Source organism: Bombus fervidus, chromosome 6 (genome assembly GCF_041682495.2).
Source record: "Bombus fervidus isolate BK054 chromosome 6, iyBomFerv1, whole genome shotgun sequence".
In the NCBI taxonomy this organism is placed as follows: Eukaryota; Metazoa; Arthropoda; class Insecta; order Hymenoptera; family Apidae; genus Bombus; species Bombus fervidus.
The window spans coordinates 14,511,339-14,539,079 of NC_091522.1; the positions used below are offsets into that span (position 1 = coordinate 14,511,339).

The window sequence follows — 27,741 nt, forward strand, 5'->3', positions numbered from 1 at the left end:
TGCCACCGCTCTGAAGTTTGTCGCGCGTACGAACGATTCTTTCCGCGTTCCTCGCGCTCTTCCGATCGGTTAAACTTTTGATCTCTTTCTCACTCCACTCGTCAGCCAACAATTTTCTTTCAACAGCCACGACTTACACATAGGGTACATGTTACAGGCATCGTTAATCACATCCGCCAACCAAAAACCAATATTTAGCTTTTTTCCCTCTTCCTGTAAACAACATTCGACATTTTCGCGCGTCTGTCGTATTCAACGAGAGATCCCGTGCAATTAAAATCCCTAGTAAAACAGAGATTCCGGTTCCTTTTTCAACGAAGAGGAAAAAGTTCTGCTCTTTGTTACGCAGCGTTCTTTGTCAGGTGAATTTTATTCCGGTATTAGCGGCGCACTGATGAAAAATAGCGTTTGATAAAGCGAAGCTTGAATATTCAAACTAGGAGTGAACAAAAGCGTCAGTCATTGAAATTTCATGCCGTTTTTTGCTTGCACGTTCGATCGACCAGCGAATCGATCGTTTTTCCGCCATAACACCAATTTTTTTTCCCCGCACAGCGGTAAACAATAAATCGATCAACACTACAATTTATAATATTCATTGATCTATAATAATTGTCTAATAGAAATTCGAACGCAAACAACATCCGATTGAAATTCTTCCTTTTCCTTGAGTAAGACCTTCTATGGGTTAACGATGCAGCCCTCGTTTGTCAAATTGAAAATGCGAAGATTGAATTCGCGACGGATCTTCTCCATCTGTAAGGGCTGTGAGGTCGTTTTGAATTCGATACGCGTAGCTAACGTTTATCACGACGAGGAATTCTCGGTGAGTCCTTTAGGTAAAGGGAATTACTGGAACGGGATGGGACGCGATGCGATGGTTAAAATCGAGCTGGAAGACGTAAACGGAAGGGTAACATTCCGGTAAACGAGATATTTTAAGGCGAAGGATCTGCGCTCTAGATTTTGCACAGGGTAAACAGTTCACGATCCTCGAGTCTTTCTTTCGAAAATGAAATTCGCCATATTTCTGTTCATATTCGTAGTCTCTCGTATTGGTAAATTGCTCCGTCGTGATAGCGATACGATGATCAGGTTGCGTTTCATTTCGTTGGTTATACTAGAAAAATCTTTTCTGCGAATGACTAATTATCGATAGTTTATGGCGTGCGGTAAACGGGAATCGTACGATAGCAACGTCTTTTCGCGTTACCATCCCGATGACGAATCGCGCGGTTTCCTTGTTCGAATGGCTCGAACGATTTAACCAGGTTCGCGCGATGCAACAGACACTTTAAGATAGATTTATACTTTGTACCATACAGTAACGGTAACGTCGCTCGTTTACCGCTCGGTGACGGATAGTGTGAACGGTCTCGTCTAAAACACATGTTTCGATGTTCTGTCGTGCCAGCGTCGTTCCGTATGTAACGTGTCGGAACGGATCCGCTACGCTATACATATACGAACAGACCTATCTTACTACTCGCAAGAATGTTCGTCGGGACGGAACCGTGCCGTGCCGGTACGGACAATGTAAATTCACCTTTGAGGTTGATTTATTATTTAATCGTATTCGACGCACGCACGCACACAGACGCTAGTATTTGTATTATACGTACGTTTGTCGAACGATGGCATTCAATCAGTCGGTCAACACAAAGCGATTCGTAAAGGCGTATATTGGATTGGCAACTAAGTGATTGCGGATTTTGTCAATACCACCTAATGACAAAATCCGCAATTACTTAGTTGCCAACACAATAATACCGAGCAAAAGTGTTTTTTCATCGAACTATGTACATATGTATTATATAAGTACGTATTACATTTACCGGATTCTCTTAGTTTCCTTCCAATTTTAATCCATGCTGCTCCTTTTTTCTCTCATTATCCACCATTTTTATCTCGTTGATCGCGTAAAAAAATATAATCTCGGACAGGTCCAATAAGTTTTTCAGAATCCATCATTAGCGCCTGTTGCTGTTACTGTTACGTTCGAACATACGACGCACACTGTCAGCATCGACACGTTTCGACAAACGTGGACGACGTATGTGCGGCAAAGTATCGGGTCGTTGGGAAAGTTCGTTCCGATTTACACTCGATTCGATACACATTTATTGAATTATAGAGGTGGCATTTTGTTCCACAACCTTTCTCCATTTTCCATCTCAACTCGAATATTCCATCCCTCCAGAGGCTCTCAGGTTTTTCGGCGAAGAACTTTCCCACGTGATTCTTTACGTCGACCAAAATGCTTAAAACTCGGAACGAACTTCCCCAGCGATCCAATATATTACGCGAGAATGCCGGACGGCCGGGCCGATATCGTTACGCGTCTGTGTTGATATCATACGATACGTATAAATATGTGTACTCAAATACGTTAAAGAATATTTGTCTGATCGGTGCTGAATTGATACATCAGTCTCGTGTTTGCGCGGATAATATAATCCGACCTTTAATCGTAGCTCGTGCAACGGCATTTACGAAATCGGGGAAACGCGCTCTAAGGTTTGCACGTTACCGTATGATGTACCGTTGTGCATGTTTCTACGGCATTCGTGAGTTTCGATTTGAAAAAGCTCGTTCCACGATACAATTATACCTGCGTGTTATCCTAACGAACACGCGAGTTATCGTTTCAACGTTGAATCACCTTGTTAAACGTACACGTTGATAACTATCTATATGGTAAATTTTTCTTCCCTTGTACTCGTTCCTTTTATTCGTTCGTTTACGATATTAAAATATATCGTGGCTAGATAGAGAAAAATCATTCGGACTTTCCGAAATTATACGGAAACGATAGTAGAGATTCCGAGCGGAAAGTATTTTTCATCAAGTTTTTGTGTCACAGTAGTAAATACTTCATTGCGAGGTAAACCGGATGTAGACGAATCTTGTGTTGTATTATACTGGTTATAAAACGCGTGACGGCAAGGAAAATTGTTTCGTGAAGAGGATGGAGAGAACGCAATATAAAAGAATTGATTGCCCTCGATCCAACAATGAGACCAAGTAATAAAATTGCTCCTCGTACTCGGAAATTTTCTGTACAAGGCGCAACCGGTTCTTTCCCATTATTTTTTCCCTCCCTTTTCCCATTTCTTTCACCCTCGCTTCGTATTTCTTTCCCCTCTGAAGCCGAGCATTCTTGATTTTCATAAAACGTAAGCGTTATCTTTGGACCTTCTATATAAAACAAGTTGAAGCTCGTTTACTTATCGTGACTATATTACGTCTGAATTTGTTTTCCAAGAAACGAACAATACGATACTTACTCCCATAGAGAATCGATTTATTTTAATACGCTTTTATAAATTCGCCAAGTCGTTTCTCGTCATTTCTATTACGTTATTGTTCACGCGCCGTGCAGACAAACAAAGCAGTTGTTTCAAGCTTCTTCGTGTACGAGTGAATACCCTGTAATGGTTTTCAGATGCTGCAAAGTGTGCGCTCGTGTCGAGGGAGAACCGTGCGGTGGCCTGTTTGGATTTTCCGGAAGTTGTGCCGACGGCTTACAATGTGTCATCAAAAATTTGCTGCCCAACACTCGAGAGGTGGACGAGGGAGTCTGTACAAGTGAGTGGTATCCCGATTTTATTCTCAGATTTATCAAAGTACGTGGAATCTATTACCTTTATGCGTGGAATCGATGCCGGTCCGATAGCGAAGGAAGAATAATGGTGCGTAGATTTATGAAGCGATTTAAATCTCTTTAGGAATCGATCTTTAGAATCACGATGATTAATAACTCTTGTGCCGGTTCCTCAAACTTGTACCGATCGATTTTTACCATAACGCACAGTTCTTTCGTCTCTGCTTTTTCTTATCCTCTGTAGCGTCAAATTCGATGAAAACTCACACAGCATCACGGGTCATTTTTCTTTTTTTTTCATTTTACGATACAGAGAGTACTTCGTAGAGAGTACGTTTCTAAGTACTGAATTCTACAGCCGCATGTATATGTATACAGTATATAGATAGCAATCGACAATTTAGCACGGTCGATGGTAAACTTTGGTAAAGCGATCGTTTCATCGACGACATTAACGTAATGACATTTGCATCTGACGAAGGCACGAAAAGTAATGTATACGGCAGTTTTTATCCTGCGTCAATACAGTTACGTTCTTCCTTTGAATACGTACGTATCTGTTATCGGTTCGCGCGATGCTTTCCAAAGTAATCGATTAATTAGAAACGATCGGAATTCATTGGTTACGTGGATATAACAACTACGATAGATATGTGGCGAGAGCAATCGAGAAAAAGAAGAGCCACTCGTTTGCTAATCGTGTTGAAATGACGTTAACGAGGACAACCTTTTGCGGTCGTGATTATCGACATGGGGAGGTAATAATAGTATTGTGCCAGGGACGGGTAACAATGCTTGGAAAATTTTACAAACATATTATTTCTATATTCGCGCGGTTGTAAATGCGAACGTAATATAAATTTATTTGCTCGTAATATCACGGGACACGATTTAGAATACAAATTGCGTCGTAAACATTATCACGGTGTAAACGTTCGCGACAGTTGAAAAACATTTGGCAACTTTTATTAATAGAAGTAGTTACAGAACCGTTTATTAAGCGCATATCCCGTTAAAAGTCCAGTCGTTATGCACCAACTATAGCCGTCAAGTTTTCGAATTCGGTCGAATTTGTATATCGTTTTAAGCGGCTTTTCGAGAGAAGTAAAGCAGAAGCGTAGCTTAGGATACATCTCACGAAGTCAATCGATATCGATCGATTCGTCTCGAGCTTTCAAAGAAGCGACTCTTTTGTAAGTTCTATAAACGCTTCTCGTAAGTTCTCGTTTCCGACGAGTAGGTTACCTCGAGGGTTGGAGGATGATGCGCGATAATAAGAATTGATTTCAAACGAGCATTTACAAGCCGTGCTTCGCTCGACATTCTCTACTCGCGTTTCGTCGCGGCGCACCTTCTGCGACGATGTTTCGTGGTCTTTCGTATTTCAGCTGTTTGCCAATTAACAGTTGTGCACACCTACAAACGATACAAGAGCTTTATCTCGTTTCCATGGAACTCTGCCAACTCTACTCTCCTCTTCTTTTGACTTTACCTTTTATTTCTCCTCTTAGCTTCGACCTACGGTCCCTTCGTTGAAAGTTCTTAACTTTCGACTTTGAGCAACTCGAGCCACGACTGTGGACCCGGCTAGATACGAACGAGACAGCCGCGAATTTAATTGAACAATTTTTCCGCTGCTACTCTGCGTCGTTATTACTTTGTGTCGTGTCTCTAGCGAGGTTAGCAGAAGAAGATAATAGAGGAAACTTTGAAAAAAAGAAAATAAAAGAGAAAAGAACAAAAATCTTGGATTTGGTACAAAAAGAGAGACTAGAAACGCGTTGTCTGAAAAATCTTGAGATACGAAGAAAAAGATTCGAATGTTTAAAGTTATCCGGTATCGTCGCGAGATATATGCGTTAGGGTCGTGATCGTAATTTTGAAGTCTTACATAAGTTGGAAGGATAGCGAGCTACCTGTTTTGGTAGCTGTGCCTCATCGTGGATTCTTCCGAACATTGCAATCGTCGTGTTATACCCAACCTGACTACTACGTACGTTTGTAAATGGCATCGAGTCGATTACGCGTGACAGCGACTCGAGTTGCTTGTAAGAGTCGATCGTGATCGGTAACTTTGTAAATTGGCAGGTGCCTCGATAGCAAAAACTCTTGTACGATCGCTTGGATCGCGTTAACATCTCGATATCATAATTATCGTTCAATTTATTTACTTAGATCGAGTGCGGGACGGATCCTTTGATCCGAACGTTTACGAGTAGCAGTCACGCGAGCGAAACAATATTACACGAGCAAGATTAAACGAGGAGCGGAATAAACGCGCAAGATAGCATAATAATAGAAACAAAGTGTAAGAACGAAATAATGATAATAATTTTGGTAATGCGAATTACGAGATAATACGAGAGAATAAGGTAAAGTGAAATAAGATAGCGAAAGGAAAGGTAAGAGAGAAAGGAGAGAAAGATTAAATGGAACCACGAACAGTCATCGGAGTAGCGCGCATAAAAGAGTTTGGACAGCTAATAACGAAGTAAATATCAGTGATTCCTTATTTGCAGTCATTAAGTTTGCGTATCCTAATCCTGCAGTGCCTTGAAAATCGTTGTTTTCGCAGAACGATTTGTCTTCTCCGTTTGTAAGTAAAATCAGCGCTTTTCAATTCCGAAGCGCCGTCATAATTGAAAGAGTTCCTCTTGTTAATGGCGAAAGAAAATAAAGGAGCGATTGTACTCGAAATCTCTTTCCTTTCGATCGAACGCTCTTCAGATTCGAGATCCAACAGCTCATGAACGCTTCGATACTAATTACTCGTACCATCCTCTCGTTATTATCTTAAAGTGGCAGGTAATTGAGTTACTTTGACTCAATTTCCTCGCGTTGGGAATCAAGACTATCTTACCTTTTATAGATGTATATGAAACGTAGCTGGTCGGCGACGTTAATCCGAGAAAATGCAGTTTGAAAGAATTTGATTTTCGTTCTTTGACATGGAATACTCTTACCTGCTCTTTTGCCGCTACTTTCTCCTCTATTTTTATCTGCGTATTACCCGTTAAACGCAACGTTCTCTCCTATCGTTCCGTACTTCTATTCGGCTTAGGTTTTACTTTCCTCGTAAACAGATAATCCTATCAGACCATATAATTTATATAAATCTATTAACCTTTTGATTCGCTGCAGCCTTTGGGAAAGTTATAAATCAATTTTCACGACCGTTCAATCTGTCGCAAGATCCGAAAGTCTCGTTGGAAACCGTTTAAGAAAAGAGCTGCGCGTACACTTTGGTCGCGAATATGCATGCCTCCGTGAATTTAAGTCGATGCATATGCTCTGGTACTTGACGTGGAAGCTCAGGTACTCAGTATTCATGGAATATCGTTGCTCGAACGTAAGAGGTCGTGACGAGGGGAATAGAGGGAGACGAACAAATTAGTTTAGGTCCTTTATATTTACATTACCGTGCTTTCATTTAAAAACCGCTGGCATAAGCACGCACGCATCGTAAAACTCCAACTTAGGTTTCGCGGTTCGTAAGCTTCCTCGGTAAAATCCTTTCGCTATCGTTTCGTAATTTTAAATAGGGACAATAGAACGACCAGGAACTCTGTGAATATGTAATCCGTACTAACGAAACCGATCACATGGAACACGAATGGAGATAGACGAAACAGGAAAAATAAGCACGGAGATAAAATCGCGAAGAGGAGAAAACGATGAAATTTTTACACGTTTGAAACTTTTCCGCTCGTGCAACGTTATTTAACGTAGATGAGAATAATTAATTACACTGCGTATATTTATTTCATCGTTTCCAGGGAAAAATTTCGTTCGACATTATGGAACGCGTGCAGTTGCGCATATTTTATCCGCTTGGTATCCAACGTGCCTACCGATAGCCAAGTTAGATAGAAACCAATGTACGTTACATCGATTTGTATAACGTGCAACTCAATTAACCAGCGTGATTTACTTTAGCGATTTGCGAGCGCATTTCACGCGACACCTCAGATTATTATTACACCCGCACCGAAACCAATCTCGTAGATCGAATTTATCGCATTCTCGGATACTTTCTACATTTTGCCTGTACGTTTATTTAGCGAATCGCGATGTTCTTGCGAATGAACGATCGATCGTTTCGACGAAATAAAATGAAAATGGAGAGAACACGCGATTCAAGCAAGTTCGCGGTATCTTGGATATTGTATAATTCATCGATGCGATAACTCTGTGGTAAGATTGCCAGTTGTAGTTTTATTCGCGTCTGGGATTCGAGAGTACGCGTACGTCGTAAAACGTAATGTTTAAACGGATAAAGATCCATCGATAAGCGTAAGTTATCCGAAATATCGGACGAAGGAAAGGACGAGCGCGGATAGAATTGGGGTTGCTGAACAAACGACGAAGCGTAAAAGGGAAGGCGATCATTATCTCGCGGTAGGACGCGTTGTAGTCCATTGAAACGAGAACAAGTCTGTCTCGACGATCTCGGCGTGGTTAAGGAAAAAGAAGAGAAAGAATGGGAAAGACGGTAGAAGATATCTGAGCATTTACGGGCCATTTCCTCGCCGTTGCTCATAATGACGTTATTGCCTTTTCGAGGTTGGCTGGAGGTTGGTGGTAAAACTGTATCAGAATTCGTTAACCACAGACATTATCGGTTTTCGGTCGACGTAGCGGACATGTAAATTCATCTGAATTAGCCAGTACTCGCGACAAATATTACGTTCCTTTTTGCTACACGTTACACAAGAAAATCTGTAGGAGAATTCGAGAGGAAGATTCAATTTGTTGCTCGTTTCTACCAACGATATCAAGCACGCGTCTGATGCATTACCGGACTCATCCGCTTTTGACCGTTGCGACGTACGAATGTCGTATACGTGGATTTATGTTTTCTAAAATCGTCATATCGTCGGCAGCATTCAACGACGTCCTTGACGTTGAAAGCATTTTTAATCCCTTTGTACATTGCATTTCGTTTAGATGATATCGAGTCTGTCGGACTCGTCCGTTAGATGCGCCGTGTGCCGTTGCTGTTATTCAGAGAAACGCAAAGGGAAACTTGACGTTCTTTTCCATTTTATTAAGAAGATAGAAGCGGACAGATGCTTTTCCTGCTTCGGCCAGTTATTATTTCCCTGTAAATGCAGACTGTGCTGCATCCAGTTACCTAGCATTTATGTAATTGCTCGTTGCAGTGGCCCATTTTTTTAAACGTACTAACATTTCACTTCCATAGTATTTATATAGATATACGTATAGGTAAAAATTCGAATAGGAGAAATCCGTGAATTTGCCTTCGTACGATAACTCGAGGCAAGGACACTCGCACATCTATGGCATATAGACACTTCATACGGATTTTGTTCTACGATCTACGATACTCGTATATCTTTGGAAAGAGGGAAGACACGGCAGATCGGCTCTGTACAATCGTACAGCGTGATGGTTAAGTAAACGACGTTAAATAGTTCGTTTTCTTCTCTTTGTACGACTATGGATTAAAAATTAGATTATGCAGGCTCGAGTAAGTTTTGTGGTGAAATATTGACCGTAACATTATCTGCACGAGCCACGTATCGTATAATCATGTATGTGCGTACGTGTATACGCATACATATATAAACAGCGTGTACGCATCGTTTGCATGGTCGCAAAGTGATATCGAGCTCGATTAACCAGCACGAGCACGTCGTACCCTCTTACGAGTAAGGCGAGATCCTCGGTCAGCCATGAACAACGTTTATGCGATAAATTAATCACAACACTTCAAAGCTCTGTTGTACGAAACATAATTGCGCGAGCGCTTAACAAACGCTACAGGGAAGGTTGAGTTTTTAAACGAATTTCGTGTCCTGTACCGTCCGCTTCACCGTTGTAAGTTTGCAAGCTGTTGTCTGTTCAGTCTATGGTACCAGACTATTCGACCGAAAGTTTCAATTATTTCTTTATCTATTCATTTATTCGTGTATTTATTTATTTACCGGGAAAAATAACGCATTTAGAGCAAACACGTTAAATACGTAATATGAAAGTATCACGGATTAAATTCATAAAAATACATAGACGCCAATTTACACAGGTAAAATTCATTAAGGGCAACGTATCAATAATCGTTGATTAGAACAGGGAACGACACGGGAAGTTATTAATTACTAGACTGAAAGAAGATATCAATTATATATATATATTTATGAGACTCAGTTAAATTTCGCGAATTTTTAAGCGTCACTGCTCCAACTATATTTACATATTTATTCTTTCAAGATTCTTTCGTAACGAGAGTCCTATTAAAACCAAAACCACCGTGTTTACTCGGCGTGAATATGGGTTACTACTTAAAAGAACGTGGAGCGGCTCTTTCATAGGAGTTGCATGCCTGAGTCGATGGAAACCGAAGAAAGTTTGGCAAACGATAACGTGGTATACATTCGGTAAAGTTCTTTGCCACGGACCGTGACTAATTTCGCAGAAAAGTTTCGATGAAACTGATAGTCGCTAGACTGCGAGGAAATTCTATATAATTTAATAATCATCGCCGGGATCTCATAGAGATCTGTTTTTAATCACGGTATGCCGAAATTACGACGACGAATCTGACTTTACTCTACGTATACGTGTAATATCGTTGCGCCATTCAACCAATGCACCGCAAAACTGCCGTGAGAAAGAAATCGCGAGAATTTGCGAGCGTTCTTATCGAATTTTACCTGATGTAGTATCTGTTGGTACCGGAACACTGCATTATCTACGTAATGGAACTGCATTACGAAATACTTTCGTCGAGGATTTCAACTAAAACCACCCTAGATAATTGAGGAACGTCGTTGCATAGAACAATTTTCAAGGAATGTTCCGTGGCAACATGGAAGCAAAGAGAAAACTGATTGATAAGTCCGTTGATCCTTGTTTAATTTCCTTCGATAAAGTTTCCTGCGAATATGTTCGTAGCGAGACGACAGAGAAACAACAGTTGGCGAGTCAAAAACGGTGAAGCTTCGGCTTTGGAAAATTTCCGGAACGAATGGAAACAACCGGTCGAGGAAGATGTGCGAAATATTCAGCCTAAAATACGAATAATATCCTGAAAATGCGAATGCTTCTTCTCTTTCTTTCGTTTATCGCGAAAAATCTATAATCGCTGGCCGTTTTTGCATCGGTACACGGAGTTCAATGAACGCTGGCGTAGAAAAAAAGCTGCTCGTCCTCGTTCGTTGTCGAGGGGATGCATACACGCGTCACGAGTACACGCTTCAGGCTCTATGTCTTATGCAGTAGCGTAACGGAGATGATTCGCTTTTCAGAAGAAAATCCTTAGCGCGAGAACACCATGCATTTTGGAACGGTGGAAAGGCGTGGAAACGCGACGACGACCGGGCCGATGGTAGCGGCGGGTTTTTAAAGATGAATTCGTTTAACTCCCCTGCCACGGCTCGTCATTCTCGAGTATTTTTTACTTCAACCGTGAGTTCGTACTGTGGCATTACGTAAACCTTCGGATGACTGCTTTTCCACCATACAGCAGTCATTCTACGAGATACATTGTACCGTAGCAGTTGAAATAGTACGAGCAAGTTTACAACGCGGTGCCGTCGTGCGCCGTGTTTCCTTCAAATATTCATAAACGAGACGATGAAACGCGCTAAACTCCATTTACTCTTGGCGACGCGACAGTTCGCGCGATTCCTAAAGCGTTTCACCGTGGTCTGTGCACACGCGATAACTTCTCTATCCTCGCGAACGCGTATTATAAATATTTGAAACGACACAGTCTGATAAAACGTCGTTGCTGTCGACGACAGATGGTAAAAAGATTGGGCGCGGCGCGCGGTACAACGCTGCGTGAAAGAGCTTGCTCGCAATTTCGATGTTTGATCGCTTTTACGCGCTTTGCTTCGCGCCCGATTTACCAGCAACGACGGACAATGAGAAACTATTTTTCCTTTTTAACGAACGCGCCAACTTTTTCTAGAAAAAGAGTTCACGTTTACGCGCGCTACTACGTCGAAAACGTTGCTTTGTCGAAAAGAGTAATGTACCGAGCGTGCGTATTCGCTTTTAAACCTACCCTTAACATTTTGTCACCGAGTACAGTGTAATTACGAAGTCGAGTCCGGTATGCCAAAAAAAGAGGAGCGCGCATATTAAGCTTGCTTTTATGACAGAGAATATTACACGAACGCAAAGTTATATTTCTCCCTCGCTGGCTAATTTAGTAATAAAATGTAGAATTTCCAACAGGCCCGGCCGCGTCTAGCGAATATCGTAATAATATCGCGATGGATCGATTTTAAGGGCGCTTACAGAATACCAGTATCGAGCCTGATTCCGTTTAATTGCCCTGAAGAAAAAGATGGCGAACCGATCAACAACATTGAAACGAAATCGCGGCAGTTCACATATCGATGTTGGATATTCGATTGCCTGGTAAGGCCGCAATAAAATCGCAAGGGTCGCGAGTAATAGTCAGTCTGTGGTCGATGGCAGGCTTCGAGTCGGCCATCGAGGCGACTCAACGTCCATACCGGGAAACCTCGTTTCGAATCAAATAAACGAAGAATAGTCCATTTCCAACGACAGATGTTCTTCCGTTCAGGTGCATATAGATTGCGGCTGTATGCATACCACGCGTGGAATATCACCGTCCGTAATAGCCTCTGGTATAAACAGTAGTTTACATCGCGTCACATCGGTCCGCACGAGTTTGCCTCGCGCTGTTATACGTTATATTATATGTACACCTATGTTATATATTACCTTTATATATGTATTTACACAGCGAGGGACAAGAGTACTCGTACACTTTTTAGAGCGGAATAACTTTTTTTACAGTTTTTTTTTCTTTTTTTTTTTTTTTTTTTTTTGAGAAGTTGAAGCGATTAGTTCTTTGGATGGCGTGTAAAATATTTATTGAGAAAATCGTAATTGGTCGGAATGGCGAGGAAAATAGCAAAGATCGGCTTTTTGCGAGTTTTTCATCCGGGTCCCTAATGAAAATCGAAACAACGCGTTTCGAAGAGGCACGTCAGGTATGCAGGATGTAACAGAACACGCGGAACTCACTGCGAGAGTCGATCGTACACCTAAAAACGATGAAAAAGGTTCACATAAACGTACGATCTATTTATCTTCGTTTATAAGGTATAATTTCGTGACGCCTATTGGAAATGTCGAAATACCAAGATTCGGAATAGGACGAGTTTCCCAACGAATTTTGGAAACATCAGGAACCGGCCATAGCGTAACCGGATCGTGTAACCGGAACAGTGTAAGATAACAAGACATCTACGAGTTTACTTTGAAACGCAAGGTGGTCGTTTCGAGAGTTCTCTGTGTAGCTAATTAAACGACAAAAGAATCGTAGCAGAAAATTCGTTATATCGCATAAACGAAGAGGGATAGGACACGCGTATGTCTGTATGAACTGTTTCCATTGCTTTTAAATGTACGATCAGCTCTGGAAATGGTTGACACATGTTCTGCCACAGCCTGTATATATGCGGAAAATTGTATGCAAATCGGTTAATATGGGAACAAGCGGCAGGCGTCGAAAGATGTAAAAATGATCAGATTTTGAACCGAAAGTGGCGAAAAATTGCAGTTTTCACCGTTTTTAATCGTTTGTTGCTTACAGCGTTGTTAATCGATTTCGATGAAATTTTCAACATGTATATAGCTGGTGTACATTTTCCAAATGCGTAGCACAAATTTTCATTACAAGCCCAGATTAAAAGTCGTTAAAAGCGACAGTTACATCTTTTTTGCGCGTGCTAGACCGATCGATTGCGATCTTTTTCAAAAAATTTTTTACCCTACATATTTCTTCATCTAGCGAACCAATCCTCTTAACTTCTCGAAAAGAGGTTCAAGTCGTATGGTGCTATTTTAAAAAAAGTTATTCTATTTCGAAGAGTGTACGAGTAGTTTTGTCCTCGCTGTATATACGTAGATGCAGGTACGCACACAGGTATTCATGTATGTATCAACCTATGTGTACGTATACAATGTATCGTATGTACATTGGCGCAGTAATGCAGACACGCGAAAAAATACGTGAATCGCGTGAGTGGAAATTCTGCTTGCACGCGAATGAGGATATTTTGATTTTAGAACGGGTTTCATGTTTCGGTTCTCGTATTTTTTTTCAACTAGTTTGGTACGTGGAAAATTGCTAGCTGTGCGACAAATGTGCCCGAAATACACGCCGCTTCCAATTTACACGGTTAAAGAACGACTCGAATTGCTCGCGAGAATCGCGTGGCACAGGTTTCTATTCGTGTCGATTCGCGTTTTAATTCGCACGTATCGCGCGATTCGTGCGACCCGCGAATCACGAACGCGTGATATTTTACCATGGCGTGGCAGAAATCTAGCATTTAATACGCTCTTAGACGTTACAGCGTTCCGAGTGTCTATAGACTCTCTTTCCTCGTCATTCGCGCGTCACATTTTGGGATTCGAGATAAAGTCGAAATCGTTTGAATTCGCGATCCTACGTTGCCAGAATCGTGGCGTTAACGTCGGTCGAAATTAAAACGAAATATGGGGAAAGTTAGATGCTTCGAAGGTAACGTTCGAAGAAAGAGCGCGTTTTATAAGCGTGGAAGAACGTGGAACCGTGGGAAGGGAAAGAATATTTATTTTGCCAGCGAGTTCTATCGAATCGCTTTGGTACTTTACAAAGTTGGAACGTTCGAACGCTCGAAACTTGGAAAGTCATCGGCTGATTTCCCCTTCGGTTTCGCGGTCTTTACGTCCGAGTAAAGAAGTCGTATCGCTAACGGGACGATCGCAAAGTATAGCCAAGAAGGAAAGTAAACGGAGCCGAGATTAATAAATGTACGTGACCGGATTGCGATTTCGACGAAGAAAAAGCATCGCGAGTAACTCTGTGGCCTACGTATCGGCGAGGCAGCGTAGGAAGCCCAGTTTCTCAATGTCGAGCAACAAATCTCTAGAATGGCTCGCAAGCGTACGCGCTACTGGCTGGCATCTCTATGCAACTCTTCGTTTGCCTGTATCTAGCGTTCCGTAACTGTGAGCCAAATGAATTTCGCACGAGAACGAACACACGCGCTCAAAAGTCTGTAGATCATCCCTGCTATTCGGTACGTGTTGTTCCATCGAACGTACTTTTCCATTTATGATCAAAGAAATATTTAACGTAACTGTCGAAACGCTTTCATTGCGCATCTTCCATTACCGTTCCTGCGCTCTAACGCTGTACAACCGAAAAAGCGTACGTGTCTTCACCCAAATACATACGCGTACTATGTACACTCTGGTTGAAAGCTTGCGCTAGCTATCTTTGAAAGGGGAAGAGAAAAAATGGAAAATCGGATGGAATTGCCTCGATTAAAGTTCGTAGGTTCTCGATCGGTGTGTATCGGCGAGCGACGTCATAGATAGAAAGTAACTAGATTTGCAAACGCAGATGTTGTTTAATGAAAAGGGGAGAAGAATACGCGTAATCGCGTGAACATAAATGGTCGATACAGAAATCGACAAAGAAGATATTGTGGCAGGTATATCGCGACTTTCGCCTGTGCGATAGATGCAGCGAGTACGTTCTTAGTTTAAGAAGGATAGAGTAAATAAGTCGAGCGAAGGATTCGTTGTGTACGCCGAGTTGCGAGGTCTATAGGCAGTCTGTCGGTCTGTGTACGACTGCAATCGATTACTTGCTTTATTTCGCGTAAGCCGCTGGGACTTCACCGAGCTGTGTGCGATTACATTGGCAGCCGCGTTGCGTTAGTGTGCGAGCGAGTGCGAATGCGCCTGTGCGCTCGCGTGCGCTGCAGGATATCAGACTGAGTGATGTGCAATTCGTGACATTACGTGAATCGGTAGGAGACAGTAGATCCGAAGCGAGAGATACACGATGTTATAACATCGATGGATGCACGGGATGACCTGAATGCATCGCATGGATTTTGCGATTTTATATCTGATAGGATACTGATCGAGAGAAAGCAAACACGCAACTGCAATTTTTACCGTGTTGTGGATGTCTCTATCGTCGAACGTATCGCGCTTGTGTTCGCATTCTATTCTATCCCGGTTTCGATACAAGTCGCGTGTCTTGACGCCTGTCCGATCACGCGATCAAAAACGATCCATCTCATCGTTAAAACTTTAAACGGCGAACGGCTCAAGGGAATCTCCGCTTTTTTCAAACGCGTTATTTCGAGTTCTGCGGTAACACAACGCCAGTTTTCAACCTACTTTCCGCGAATTGTAAGAAAAATTTGCTCGATTCACAGTCGATACGCATGTAGTATATGCATCAACGAAACTCGTAACGTTCGTATCGTTACCCTTTCCGCCAACGTCGAGATGTTTCATTGAATTTACTATAATTTTCTGTACTACCGTGCGTTACGTATGCTGTAAAAACAAGCTCGCTTCTTTCCGATAGCTGTTCTCTGTGACTGGAAAAATAAGAACTTGGAAACGGAACTTCTACTTCGTAAGTAGACAGTGGTTGTGGAAAATTTATGATCTCGATGGAAAATTCTCTACATAATATCCGGTGGTTACCCGAGGAACCGACCAGTTTTTATCGTCCCGCCGTGCAACAAATACGCGTAATTTATCCCTCGCTAACGAATTTCGCGCGTGATTTTTCATAAAATTACGGAAAAGTCCACTCGAACTCGATTCGCAAATACGCACGTTTCTGCAAACAACGACGCGGCCTTTTCGTTCTCCCGATATTTCCCCGTTCCATTCCGAAAGTTATACTTCCGCAAACTGGAAATTTAATTAAACAAACGTAATCGCGGTAACGCGAACTAACAGATAGCGAAATGGAATTTTCCAGGGCGTCTTACCATACATCGAGCTTCGTACCGCGCTGTTCGATTCTTCGAATTAAAGACGCCGCACTTATTTCGCTATTTTTCCTATGAATAATTTACTCTGCAGAGGTTACAGAAGAAAGTTATAGAATAAATCCGTCCGATTAGGAGTTTCGCTCGAAGCGAACAATAACGAACGTAGCTCGTAATTGTTGTAGATGATCGATCATCGTTCGCGTGACAGGTAATGAGAACGCATAGTTTTAGTTTCCGGTTCGTTTAATTGTTACGGACGCGCACGTCGGGTCGGAAAACGGATAGCTGTCAAGCCGGGGACGGTGCATTCTGATTTCGCGGTTTTTGCACTATGCGCGTGGATGGGATTGAAAAAAAAGTAGCCAACTAGCGCCGGTAATTTTGCATTTTCCGTCAACGGATGATTCTCCACCGTGACTTCTGGTAAACGCGCACGAACTGATTAAGTCGTCTCTCGTTTCGCGCGTATAATTTACTTACAATTAGCTTCTGGCGGAGCCATTATTTTTTATAACAGTATTTGCTTCGTAGCCAGGGACGTACGTATACGTTGGCGCTGTCCCGCGCTGACGTTTCGCACAGATCGCGACGTGCGGTGAATTTTTTTTTCACTCGTTCGCTGCAGGAAAATCAGCTTCCGCGAACGCAAAATATTTAACTATTGATTTTTCGCCGCGCGCGCAATACTGGCCGGTCGTAACAAAACTTGATCAGAGATAATCTCTTTGTTCTGTTTGCGCCGAAGCAATAAACTTTTACAATATTTTTACGCGCATTTTCGTTCCGCTGGCATGCGCCGTGCGAATATTTCTCAATCCTTTACCTTTCGGAACGTAAAATCACAAATTTAATATAGTTGGCCGAATGTCGCGCGTAAAATACGATTTCTACATCCGTGCAATGTACGCGCTCGTACCACCGGTTTCCGCTGAAATAAAAAGCAAGAAATGCATCGGAAATTGCCAAATATCACGCACACGCCGCCATCGTTCGCATCAAAATCGGCATCAAAATCGTCTACGTATTCGTACTTGCGCGTATCGTTAGAACGAGCAAGTTCAAGCTTGCGTTCTAGATTTACTTTGAAGACATTCTCGTTATCAGAAATGGAACATCTTTGTCAGTCGGTGATGATCTTGTCTAACTCGCGCGTTTCCGACCATCGCATTGTCCGAAAATTTCGCTCTGTCTTGATCTAAGGACGTGGAACGCGGTTGCGGCGGTGGCGGAGCGGCGCGGCGCGACGGCAGCAGCGGTGGCAATTCGGTAGAGTGCGTTCGCTCTCTTGGTGTGTACTCGGCGAACCACGGCCAATTAGCCGGAAGCACATTCAAGCCATTAGCCCGAAATGAATTCGCGTTTACAATTTGCTTCAGCGTGGAACGTCGATCGGTAAACCAATCGGTAAATTCGATTTCCGGGACGCTCGACCGTGGATTATTAAACTTATCGATCGAATAAGCCTGACTTTGCTATATCTGCTGCCAACTTGCTTATAGCGAAGTTACGGCCGTCCTTCCGACGAGTAATTTCGTTCTTCTTATTGCTTCTTCGCGCTTAAGACTCTATAAAAGCGAAAGCAACTGTCTCGAAGAGAATCGTTTCCGTGCACGTGTATACGATATTCCAATAGGTTCTAAACCGTTCGCCTGATTCTCGGTGGATTCGCAATCCGGTTTTGCACGCCGCTTGTAATTGAATCCGAATTTGTCGTTGGAGCACGTAGCGAGTATCGTTAGGAAACCGCATTATATTCTCCCGGGTACGATAGGAGCCTTAGTCCGATCTGACATACATTGTACCTGTCCCGTTTACCGATGTTAGCAACCGCGTAATTGCATGGACTTTCTCGCGTCCTCTTGTCCCCCACGAGAACTCGCTTCGCATCCCCAACGACCTCACGTTCTCTCTAATCGTCGTAAATATAGATTATTCTTTCTTTGGTCGTTAATGTCCAAACGAATCACAATCAACGACAACCTGCCTACCTCGACACGAAATAAGATCCCATTGGAATTTTTGTGTCCGTTTCGTTGCCGCGTTTTATCAAACGCAGGTACGTACGGTGTATTAACGCTTTCAGCGTGCTGTTTTTTATTTTATTACGATCCGTACGATTAAATATTTATATTTGTCGCGATACGTATAATCGAATAAAGTCGAACGCGAATAAGGTCGAAGGCAGAGGACGAAATAAAAATTTTTACGTTGCGGTAGTTACAAACGGTCTGGCAGTTTCGATTTCCATTTCGGATCTATCTCGATGTTCCGTTTACAATTATTCATAGCTAGCTCGTGAAAAAAAAAAAAAAAAACATAAAGGGGGAAAGGTAAATAAAACAAGGCAAGTTGCAAATAAAGCTGCGGCAACGACATATGTGTATACGTGATCGCGTTGTTTACTTACGCCCATTTCTAGTTGGCGTTCCATTTTTTTCCTCTTCCTACTCTCTTCTCATCCTCTTTTCGTAAACTGCAAACAGCGTAAAACTTCAACGAGAAGAGAAATATCGTAAGCCGTTGTAACTTGTTTTTTGTGGTTGGCCCTTTTTTCCAGAGATCCCAGGCAGATGGAGGAGACATTGCCCGCACGGACCAAGAATGTCCGAACCTGGTTGCAACTTGGTATCTGAGGGGACCGCCGGACAGAACGGAAATACGATTGCAACAGGAAAATGCGTTTGTGGGCCGTCGGTGCCGTGGTGTCCGAACGAACCGCGTCCCTACGATTATTCTACTCGACGCGAGTGCACGCTGAATCTTGCTGCAAAGATGAATTACGGTAAGGAATTACCATTATTAGCACGAGACATTACGTATATTCTTCTTACGATTCTCGGGCTGGAAACGAAACCAAATCGAAGATACCGATTCAAGTTTCGGTACAACGAAAAAGACATTGCCTTTTCTATCTGCAACGATGGATCGATATAAAAAAGTTTGGATTTTAGAATGCAACGCATATAATCTTCTGTGTAGTCATTCCGCTCTTTGTTTGCATTTCACGAGGATATTGAAAAGAATAAATAGAAATTGTCAAACAAATCGGTTATAGGTATTCGCCTATGTATACAGTTGGTCCTCCTTTTTTTTTTTTTTTTTTTTTTTTTTGTAAATTGTAGTTCAACGATCATATCGTCAATTTGTCAGTATTGCCATTGGTTGTTGACTATTGTAATCGTTACGAGTCGATAAAAATTTGCACAGCACGGATCAGTTTGTTTTCGATATAATATGTATATCACAGAGAATACGTTCGCGAGTAACACGCGATTCTCAAATATTATAAACGTAATGTTTTGGGGAAAAGAAATTTAGTCTGACCTTGACATATGTTTCAAAGATGTTTGTTTGCAACAACGTAGACGGCTTCCGAAACAATTTCCATTTGAAATCAGAATCAGGACGCAGAGCTGCAAGAATATACCGACTAGTAAACAGTTGCGAAGTAACTACGAAAATATGTAAAATTTCTTCGTTTGCTTAATATTCCGTCACTGTCGGTACACTTCGACATTGCCGTTTAGTTTGGTTGCGAGTTTCGAAACAAGTAAGGTTTACAAAATCGCGTATCTCAAGAATCAAAAGAGACCGCCGTAAAATCGAAAGCGCGCGTTACTTGGAAACTATAGCCTCTGGCCTGTGCGTATATGCCAAAAGAAAGAGCATCTGTTCTGTGTAAATTTTTCTCAACTATTGCCTTGTAATTTTATAAAATATCACACCGTCGTATTTTACCGGTGAATAAAGCGGTCTACTCCTCGGATTACTTAATTGTAATCCATACGTACGTGCATCCTGTACGCGAAACCGAGTGGTTGATCTGTTTGGTTGTTTCGTTTCGACGATAAAGCGTTCACGGGTGAAAGAAAATGAGAATCGTTAAAGTGGATGAAGTACGTGAAAGGAGAGCAGAGTTGAAATAACGAAACTGCGGCTGTTGCCCGTTAATGAAAAGAAAACATAAATAGTAGCGAAAGAAGGAACAATGGCGACTAAGAGGAACGAAAGGTCAGGAAGGTGAAGAGGTGTATATGGCCGGTGTTAATGAGAAAAAGACATAACTAGGGGTTACGTCTCGTGACGTAACTCTCGTTCTTTCCCTTTCTTTGTTTCGGATTAAAGTCACCGAAAATAACATCTGCTACCTCGATACGGACACGTGCTTAACGAGTAACGCAGACTAACTAGAGTAACCGTAGAGCAAACAAATTATGGCAGATAATCGGAAAGTTATCTACGTAATAATTGACATGCAAAACTCATCGTGTACTCGACGAACGGTCTAACGAATAGGATAACGTTCTATGTTTCCACGATATTAGACAATCTTCTATGGTACGTGTTGTAGTAGCTAGAGCATGGAAGAGAGGAACGCTTCGCGTTGTTCTACTTCGCATCATTACCAATACTTACTCGAATGAAATAAGTTTGCGGTAATTACGGCTAGAGAGTCTCTCGAATCGTTGCATATATAGAATCGATAGTTAACTCGTCTTTTCATTGAGGCAAACTTTCAGCACATCTATTCCAGCACACTTTGGCGTTGAACGTGTAACGAAGTTGTTAGCGAGTAACAAAAGTAGTTACCTGCAACGGTGCAGAAAGTTAAATTCGATTCGTCGGGCAAAGTTTAATCGTGTACGTACTTTGAAGGTGGAAACCAGACGGATTGTTCTTTTGTCGAGGTTAAGTACACGACTAAAATTTCCAAGACCAAGTCCAAGTCCAAGTCCATGTCCAGCACCGAGTCCAGGTCTAAGCCGAAATCCAAGTTGAAATCCAAGTCCAAGTACAAGTCGAAATCCATCAAAGAAAGGTACAAAGAAGCGAACGGCGAAACTTCTGCCTCGGTTTGTTTCACGACGATAACTTTCAACTTCGGAATCGTTGCGCTTTTCTTATATACTATATGTTTTCCACGAATAATGGCAATAGCAAGCGTTTTTACTCGGTCTCTTGCGAGTTTATAAATTTCCAGCTAACTGGCTTCCTTTTCTTTTTCTTCTTTTTCTCTTCTTTTATTATAATATCAGTCTTCTCTCTTTTTTTTTTTCTATAAACGAGTAGTTCTTCTTCTTTTCTATCAACGATGACGCTATTAATTTGTATTTATATTCTATTTTGGTAAGTATATTTCGGAGAAAAGGAAATATCACGAAAGAACGACGTTGCAATTATCTTTATCTCCAAGATAGCATTGTAGTTGGAATAATCTACGTTATTAAATCTTCTTTTTTCGTAACACAACGTAATTAGATTTTCTGTTAGAGTAAAGAAAAGACAGTAAGATATACGGTATATAACTGAATTTAAAAAATATAGAATACATCGACGTTGAGAAGTTCTGAATGAGAAACTGTACACCGTGCTGCACGTGCTGTGTCGTTAACCGTATGACAGCCTTTAAATCAACGTTATAACAAGCTTAGTTTCAGTTTATATTAGTGTATTGCTTTGGTTTCATTCCCTACCGTACGTTAGAATTCAGTTGCTACTACGTTTCTCTGTGGAAATCAACTGTGAAACTAACCGATAGATGGATCGCTTCAACGATTGTTTCGTAGAGTTTCGTTTACAGCTTTGTACGCTCGCAACTGAAATATTAGCCGTTACTTGAATAAGTTAGTCGCGTTATCGCGCGAGGTTAATAATACTTTCTTTCCTTTTCTTTTCGAAATCATTTACGTTTGTAGATGATAGGCGTGTTTTCCGTCGATCGTAAGGAAAAGATTAGCGCGAATGGAACGTAAGATTATGGAAAAATTTATGAAAGAGGTACTTTCTTTCGTACACTTGGGCGAGCAATAACTTCATAATTGGGTCATTACACGAACGGTTTATTGATCGCGAAATTCAATTTAATCCCTTTCGAAGACGTGGTCAGCTACGAGTTTGCCACAACTTCAAACTGTGTACAAAGGATATCTTGGAATAGAATATCACTGAAGCAAGGATGAATCTGTTTGGTGAAAAGTCAGCCATCGATGTTGTGAAAGGTAACAAAGATAGGACCGATGCGCGTATCTACTATTTTGTGAAACGCGCGTTGTTATAAAATACAATAGGTCGCGCGTGTTAAAAACTAACAAAACTCCATAGAATCGTCGATCGGTATCGTTCGATCGTTGTTACTTTTCGATAGGTAGGAACATTTCAAACTGCACGGGGTAAATGTTGAAAATATCCAAATTTTCCAACACACCGAACGGATGATCGATGAGAGTAAAGTGCTGTTACGTGTCTACAAATATTAATAGCAAATACCACGATGCTTGTCCGTGGAAGATTAACCAGAGGATTTCGTGGTCGATACTTCCGGATAACTTTACGTTTGTTCAGGATCCGTGTCGATGTGCGGAAACTTGCCATATTAGTCTTTCGCTAATCCGTTCGAGTATTTACATAATAAATGTCCCCTCATAGGTGAAATATCGTGTTGCTCAAGTACAAGTAAACAGATAATGTAGCCGTGTACGTTAGTATCATTGTAACTCTACCATTGATAGGTCGTACGGACGTGAATATTCGGTGCGTAGTAGGTTTCGAAGTTCGCAGAAAGTTATTATTGCTTTCGGTGTTTTCTTTCATTTTGCGAAGAAAAAGAGGACACGGTGTTTCTAATATAGCGATGTAAACGAGCAAGATCCTTCGATTTGGTTTATCTGTCGAGATGGACAAATAATTCGATTATTCGAAAGATTAATTGGTGAAAAAGTATCGTTCGGTAGTTTAATCTTCTTATTTATTTGCGCGTCGCTCCGTTACGTAATTTAATAAAACAGATTACGAGGTGGAGAAAATAGCGATTGAATTGATCTGTGTCGGGTGTGAGCCGCGCGACCGTGTGTAAGCACACGTAGATATGTGTAACCGCTTTCTGGGCTGATGTTGATGAACTTCTGTTTCAGATGACCTCTTTAATTCCGGAAACACGCCAAGCGACGACGTTGAAGGTGAGTCACTTTTAGTCAATTTCGAAAGTTCCCGGGAGGAGTTTTAATTGAGTGTATTTAGTATTCATCGGCGATTGAGAGTTTGAGGGATTAAAGTGAAATTACACGAGTACGCTTGTGTTAACGAACTATACGCCGCATCGCGCTCGTAGCTTTCAGTTTATTCCGACTTTTACCTCTACATCGTCTCCACGATGAATCGTTCGAATAGTACATTTTCCCGACAAAGGTATAAATTCCTTATAATGCTTTCCATAATATCTATATTATTTTACGTTTTCCTTTCTCTCTTTTTTCCTTTTTTTTCTTTTTTTTTTTTACGCTATCGATATTCCTTTGAACGATAATCTCTATAACGATAAATTGGCCGGAATACGTGAAAATCTCGTTTCTCTTTATGCCGAGACGCGGAAATTCATCTAGTGTGTTATTTTTACGTATCCCAGCGACGGTTATTAATTTAATTCAATTTGTTGCACGGTTAATACTGAATTCGTACAAAAGATAAGGATATTAATATTGCCGATGTGAACGATCGTTGTATATCTCTCAATATTTTATAATATTCTTCGCAACTAGAAAGGGAATATAACGTTATAAACAAGGGTACGCGTATTTTCTGAAACGATTTATTCCTATAAAATGAAACAGCCAGAGGTTTACCATATTTGATCGATGCGACGATTGCTTTACGCGTGTATCCGCGTGTGTTCACAAAGGCTAATAGTGGAAATGGTGAAAAAGCTTGCTGTCAGACAGAGTTTTTAACGAGTTCCGTGTTGCCGGTTACTACGTGTACTACTACAGCCACGATAAAAGAGTCTCCGTGCGAGATGTTTTCTGTTAGCGTGTTCTGTTCATGCGTTTCCGCGATGTGCCGTCAGTGGTGTTTCTTAGGAAGATCGACTAATTAGAAGCGACCGGTGTTGTATTCACAATTAGCACACAGCGTAACGAGACACTTGGAATTAGTTTCGTTGCCAATGGCACAATAGCAACAGCGTTAGGCAGCGCGTGTCTCGTACCCGTCGAGTATTATTAGCGTTGAAATTTTTGAAGAGATATCCGTTTCAAGGTAGAGACGGATAGAAACGAAAGGACAGAGGAAGAAGAAACGTTCAAACGTTTCTCGCGTGTTCACGGTTGGTAGAATCGAGCAGAATAAAGTAGCTTTGATCAGCAGCCTGATTACCGTGAACATTCAGGTAGATTTTATTCCGTATAGAGATACGAGGGAAGGAATCTAGTCTGGGCGGTTTTTATTTAGTTAAACGAGAGCGAAGCAGCAAGTAAGAGAATAGAATAGGGTGTCAAGATAGATGGTCACGTGGAGCATAAGCAAGGAATTGTATTACCGAAGGAGACGGCGAGAAACGGTGGCGAGGTCCAACCAGACCTGGCGGCATACCACGTCAGATCCACAAGACGCAAAGAACTAATTCAATTTGGTAGGCGGACGTTTGGTCTTCTACGAAACAAGAACGAAAGAGCAACAATACCGCGATAAGAACTTCCCTTTTTAGGCGAGACGTTCGCCTCTTTCACGCGGTACATTACAATCAATGAGAGGAAGGGAAAAGGACGAAACATTGCTGAGAAACGGACCAAATGATAAAAGAGGTTCCGTAAATTTCGCAACATTCGTGGAAGAGCTAGCTAGAGATGCCGCGTTCCTTTCCTTTTAATTCTGTTTTTTCCCTCCTCTCCTTTTTTCCCACTTTTTATTTGTTTGTTTAAATCCTCTTGAGCCGCATAACGTGGAAAGTTTCCGAAACAATTTAATAAACTGCCCTATTTTAGATAATTTTGCGGCTCGAGATATCAAAGTCAACATAAAAACGGAAGCCGGTAATTAAATCGTTTCCCTCGGTTTAAATTCCAGGTGTCTTTGTCAAACGTTAGATACCAAATTCAAGAATCTTTCTTCTCGCGTATGGTTTCTCAGGACGCGATTAATATAATGGATATTCTTTCACGTTGCGTCAAACGGGGAATATCGAGAACCGTGATTTTACGTTGGCAACGTATTTTCAAGGATCGCCAGCCTCGAGAAAGTTATTCGATCGAATGTAATAAGAATTCCCGTGCATCCAAGATATCGATTCAATTTGCTAAAATTAATTCGTCGATTCTCGAACTGGAGTAATCGAGTCGAGGATCGTCTCGTCTTAGTTTCTTCCCTCGATATAATTATCAGACAGCTGGAGAATCGCTGGTTTAAATATCAGGAGAGTTAAACCTGCTCTGGATTAGGAGTTTAATCGAGAAATCGCATCGCCGTCGTTGATCATAACGGAGCAATCTGTGTCAGGATGGTAAAGTTAAACGGCGATTCCAGAAAAACGAGCGACGCGTTTCAAGCGTATGTTATTTCAAGTGACTTCTAGCTCGACGAAAATTCAGGACTGGCTTCTCTTTCAGAAATTACAAACGTATTACATTTCCCTTGGCTTCCCTCGAAAGGACGACGGGGTAGATTGAGCGCCGAGATCGTCTGCTTATCTTCTCTATGTGAGTCGAGTCCCAGTTGCTTTCCCTACTTACGAAGAAATCAAGTCCGCCAAGTTTACTTTAGGTAGGTGAGTCGAGTCCCATCTACATAGAATTCCGCGACAGATACCCACGTCTTGCCAAAAAGTCTACACGCTGCGTTTTAAGCAGAAATTATATACAGAGATATAATTTTCAACGGAAGTAAAATCCGATCCTCTTCGTGGTATCTCCTGAAAAACGTTAACAATCTGAGCGTCGAGTCACCAATCGCGAATATAACTAGCGAATTTTTCAATGATTTAATATACAATAATATAAAAAATTGTTGCAAGTATGGTCATCAAATGCTGCTCTTGGGTTCGTTAAGCGTACGTCTCGGGAATTATCAAACGTACGAACATGTCTATGCTTCGTTAGTTAAACCGCAATTACGCTACACATCGGTTATCTGGTTTGTAATCGCAGTAAATTGCAGTAATAAGATTAACAGATAAAACAGTCATTTCATTACGACTTAATTCTATATTATAACAATCACGCGTACTCTACGTTTGAAGAGTATTTTCTTTCTCTTATTTTATCCTTTTTACTTTTTCTTTCTCCCTCCATTGTATTCTCTATTGTATTCCTTTGTATTTATTATCAGGCTCGGTCCATAATAATAGTGATAATAACAAGGATAAATTACAACGGTTATTCGGTCATCTATACCACAACTATCTATAGCGAACTAATGATCCAAGATTTCCGTTTTTTTTTTCTCTGTTCGAATCACTTAGGTATTCGATTCACCTAGGTAAGGGGAACAAATGCGATTCGATCCAATTTTGGACTCGATGCTCCAATTTGCACGCGGAGTAGAGACACACACACACACATACACAGAGGAAGAGTTCCTCGTTTGCAGCGAAAAACCACGGATCTTTCTCACGTTTTTTGTTTCCTTTCCATCGAGTCAACATTCTTCGTTGCATCGTAGAATCTTTGCAACTCGTTAGTATCGCCAGGCTAAACACGGTTGAGGTGTCCTTTTCCAGTTTCGAGTTCTCGACAAATATGTGAAAGTCGACGAAATGTCTTGGCGTTTTTACCAACTTCCGGTATGTTTCGAATTTCTGCAGCCGAGTAGTAGTTCCGGCACTTCGTCCTGTTCCCACGTTCACGTTCAGAGTCCCCACAGGACTCTGAAACAAATCATTTCAGATCGCACATTCATATTTATGTCTTTCCTTTCCAACGGACCTGGACTCTTCGAAACCGATTCGGACGAAAAACGTGCGAAGAAAAAATATTGCGCTAATTTGTCGAGTCATTGGCGAACGATGGGAAAGGTAACGAGAGCTGTGTCGTTAAAAGATCGTTACACGTAGACCGTAGATCCGGATTCGCGTAGCATTTCGAATTTCAAGAGACTCGTCCGGAGAGCGTTTCATCGTAGCACGAAGAAATACTTGGACGTATTAAAAAAGAGCTGGCAGTACATTTGTCGATGAGCGCATGCAGAATGTATACTCATATAGTCGGATTGGCGTTTTTCCTGTTGCTGCCGGAGCTAGTAATCCTCGAGGGAGGAGAGTACGCGGCAACTGTTAGCTCCGCTTGCGGACCTCCAGCATATTTGCACCGATAAAACGAATAGATTGTCCCGGGTTCCACGGCGACGACCCCTTTTATCAGAGACTCCGAAGAAGGGACACAAAGGGGGAAGAAAAGACGGTTCCACTTCGACGCAGCGAAATAGAAATCGCACCAGTGAATATCGTTACCTCCGCTGGCGTACTTGTGATGAAAGTTCTATCGCGTTCTCGATTAAACAAAAAGGGAAAGAAAAGAGCGGATAGAATGAGAAGGAAAAAGGAATAGACGGAGGAAAATTGTTAACGAAGGC

At 41.6% G+C, this 27,741-nt stretch overlaps 1 protein-coding gene across 2 annotated transcripts in view; it reads left to right on the forward strand.

Moving 5' to 3' along the window:
* The window catches only part of Cmpy (crimpy), a 153,916-nt gene that overhangs the window by 2,289 nt on the left and 123,886 nt on the right, over positions 1-27,741 (forward strand). For both annotated transcript variants that reach the window (XM_072005353.1, XM_072005351.1), the window contains exons 3-5: positions 3,446-3,588; positions 18,962-19,186; positions 23,316-23,360. In XM_072005353.1, the coding sequence (XP_071861454.1) occupies positions 3,446-3,588; positions 18,962-19,186; positions 23,316-23,360 (413 nt within the window). The remainder of the gene's footprint in view (positions 1-3,445; positions 3,589-18,961; positions 19,187-23,315; positions 23,361-27,741) is intronic.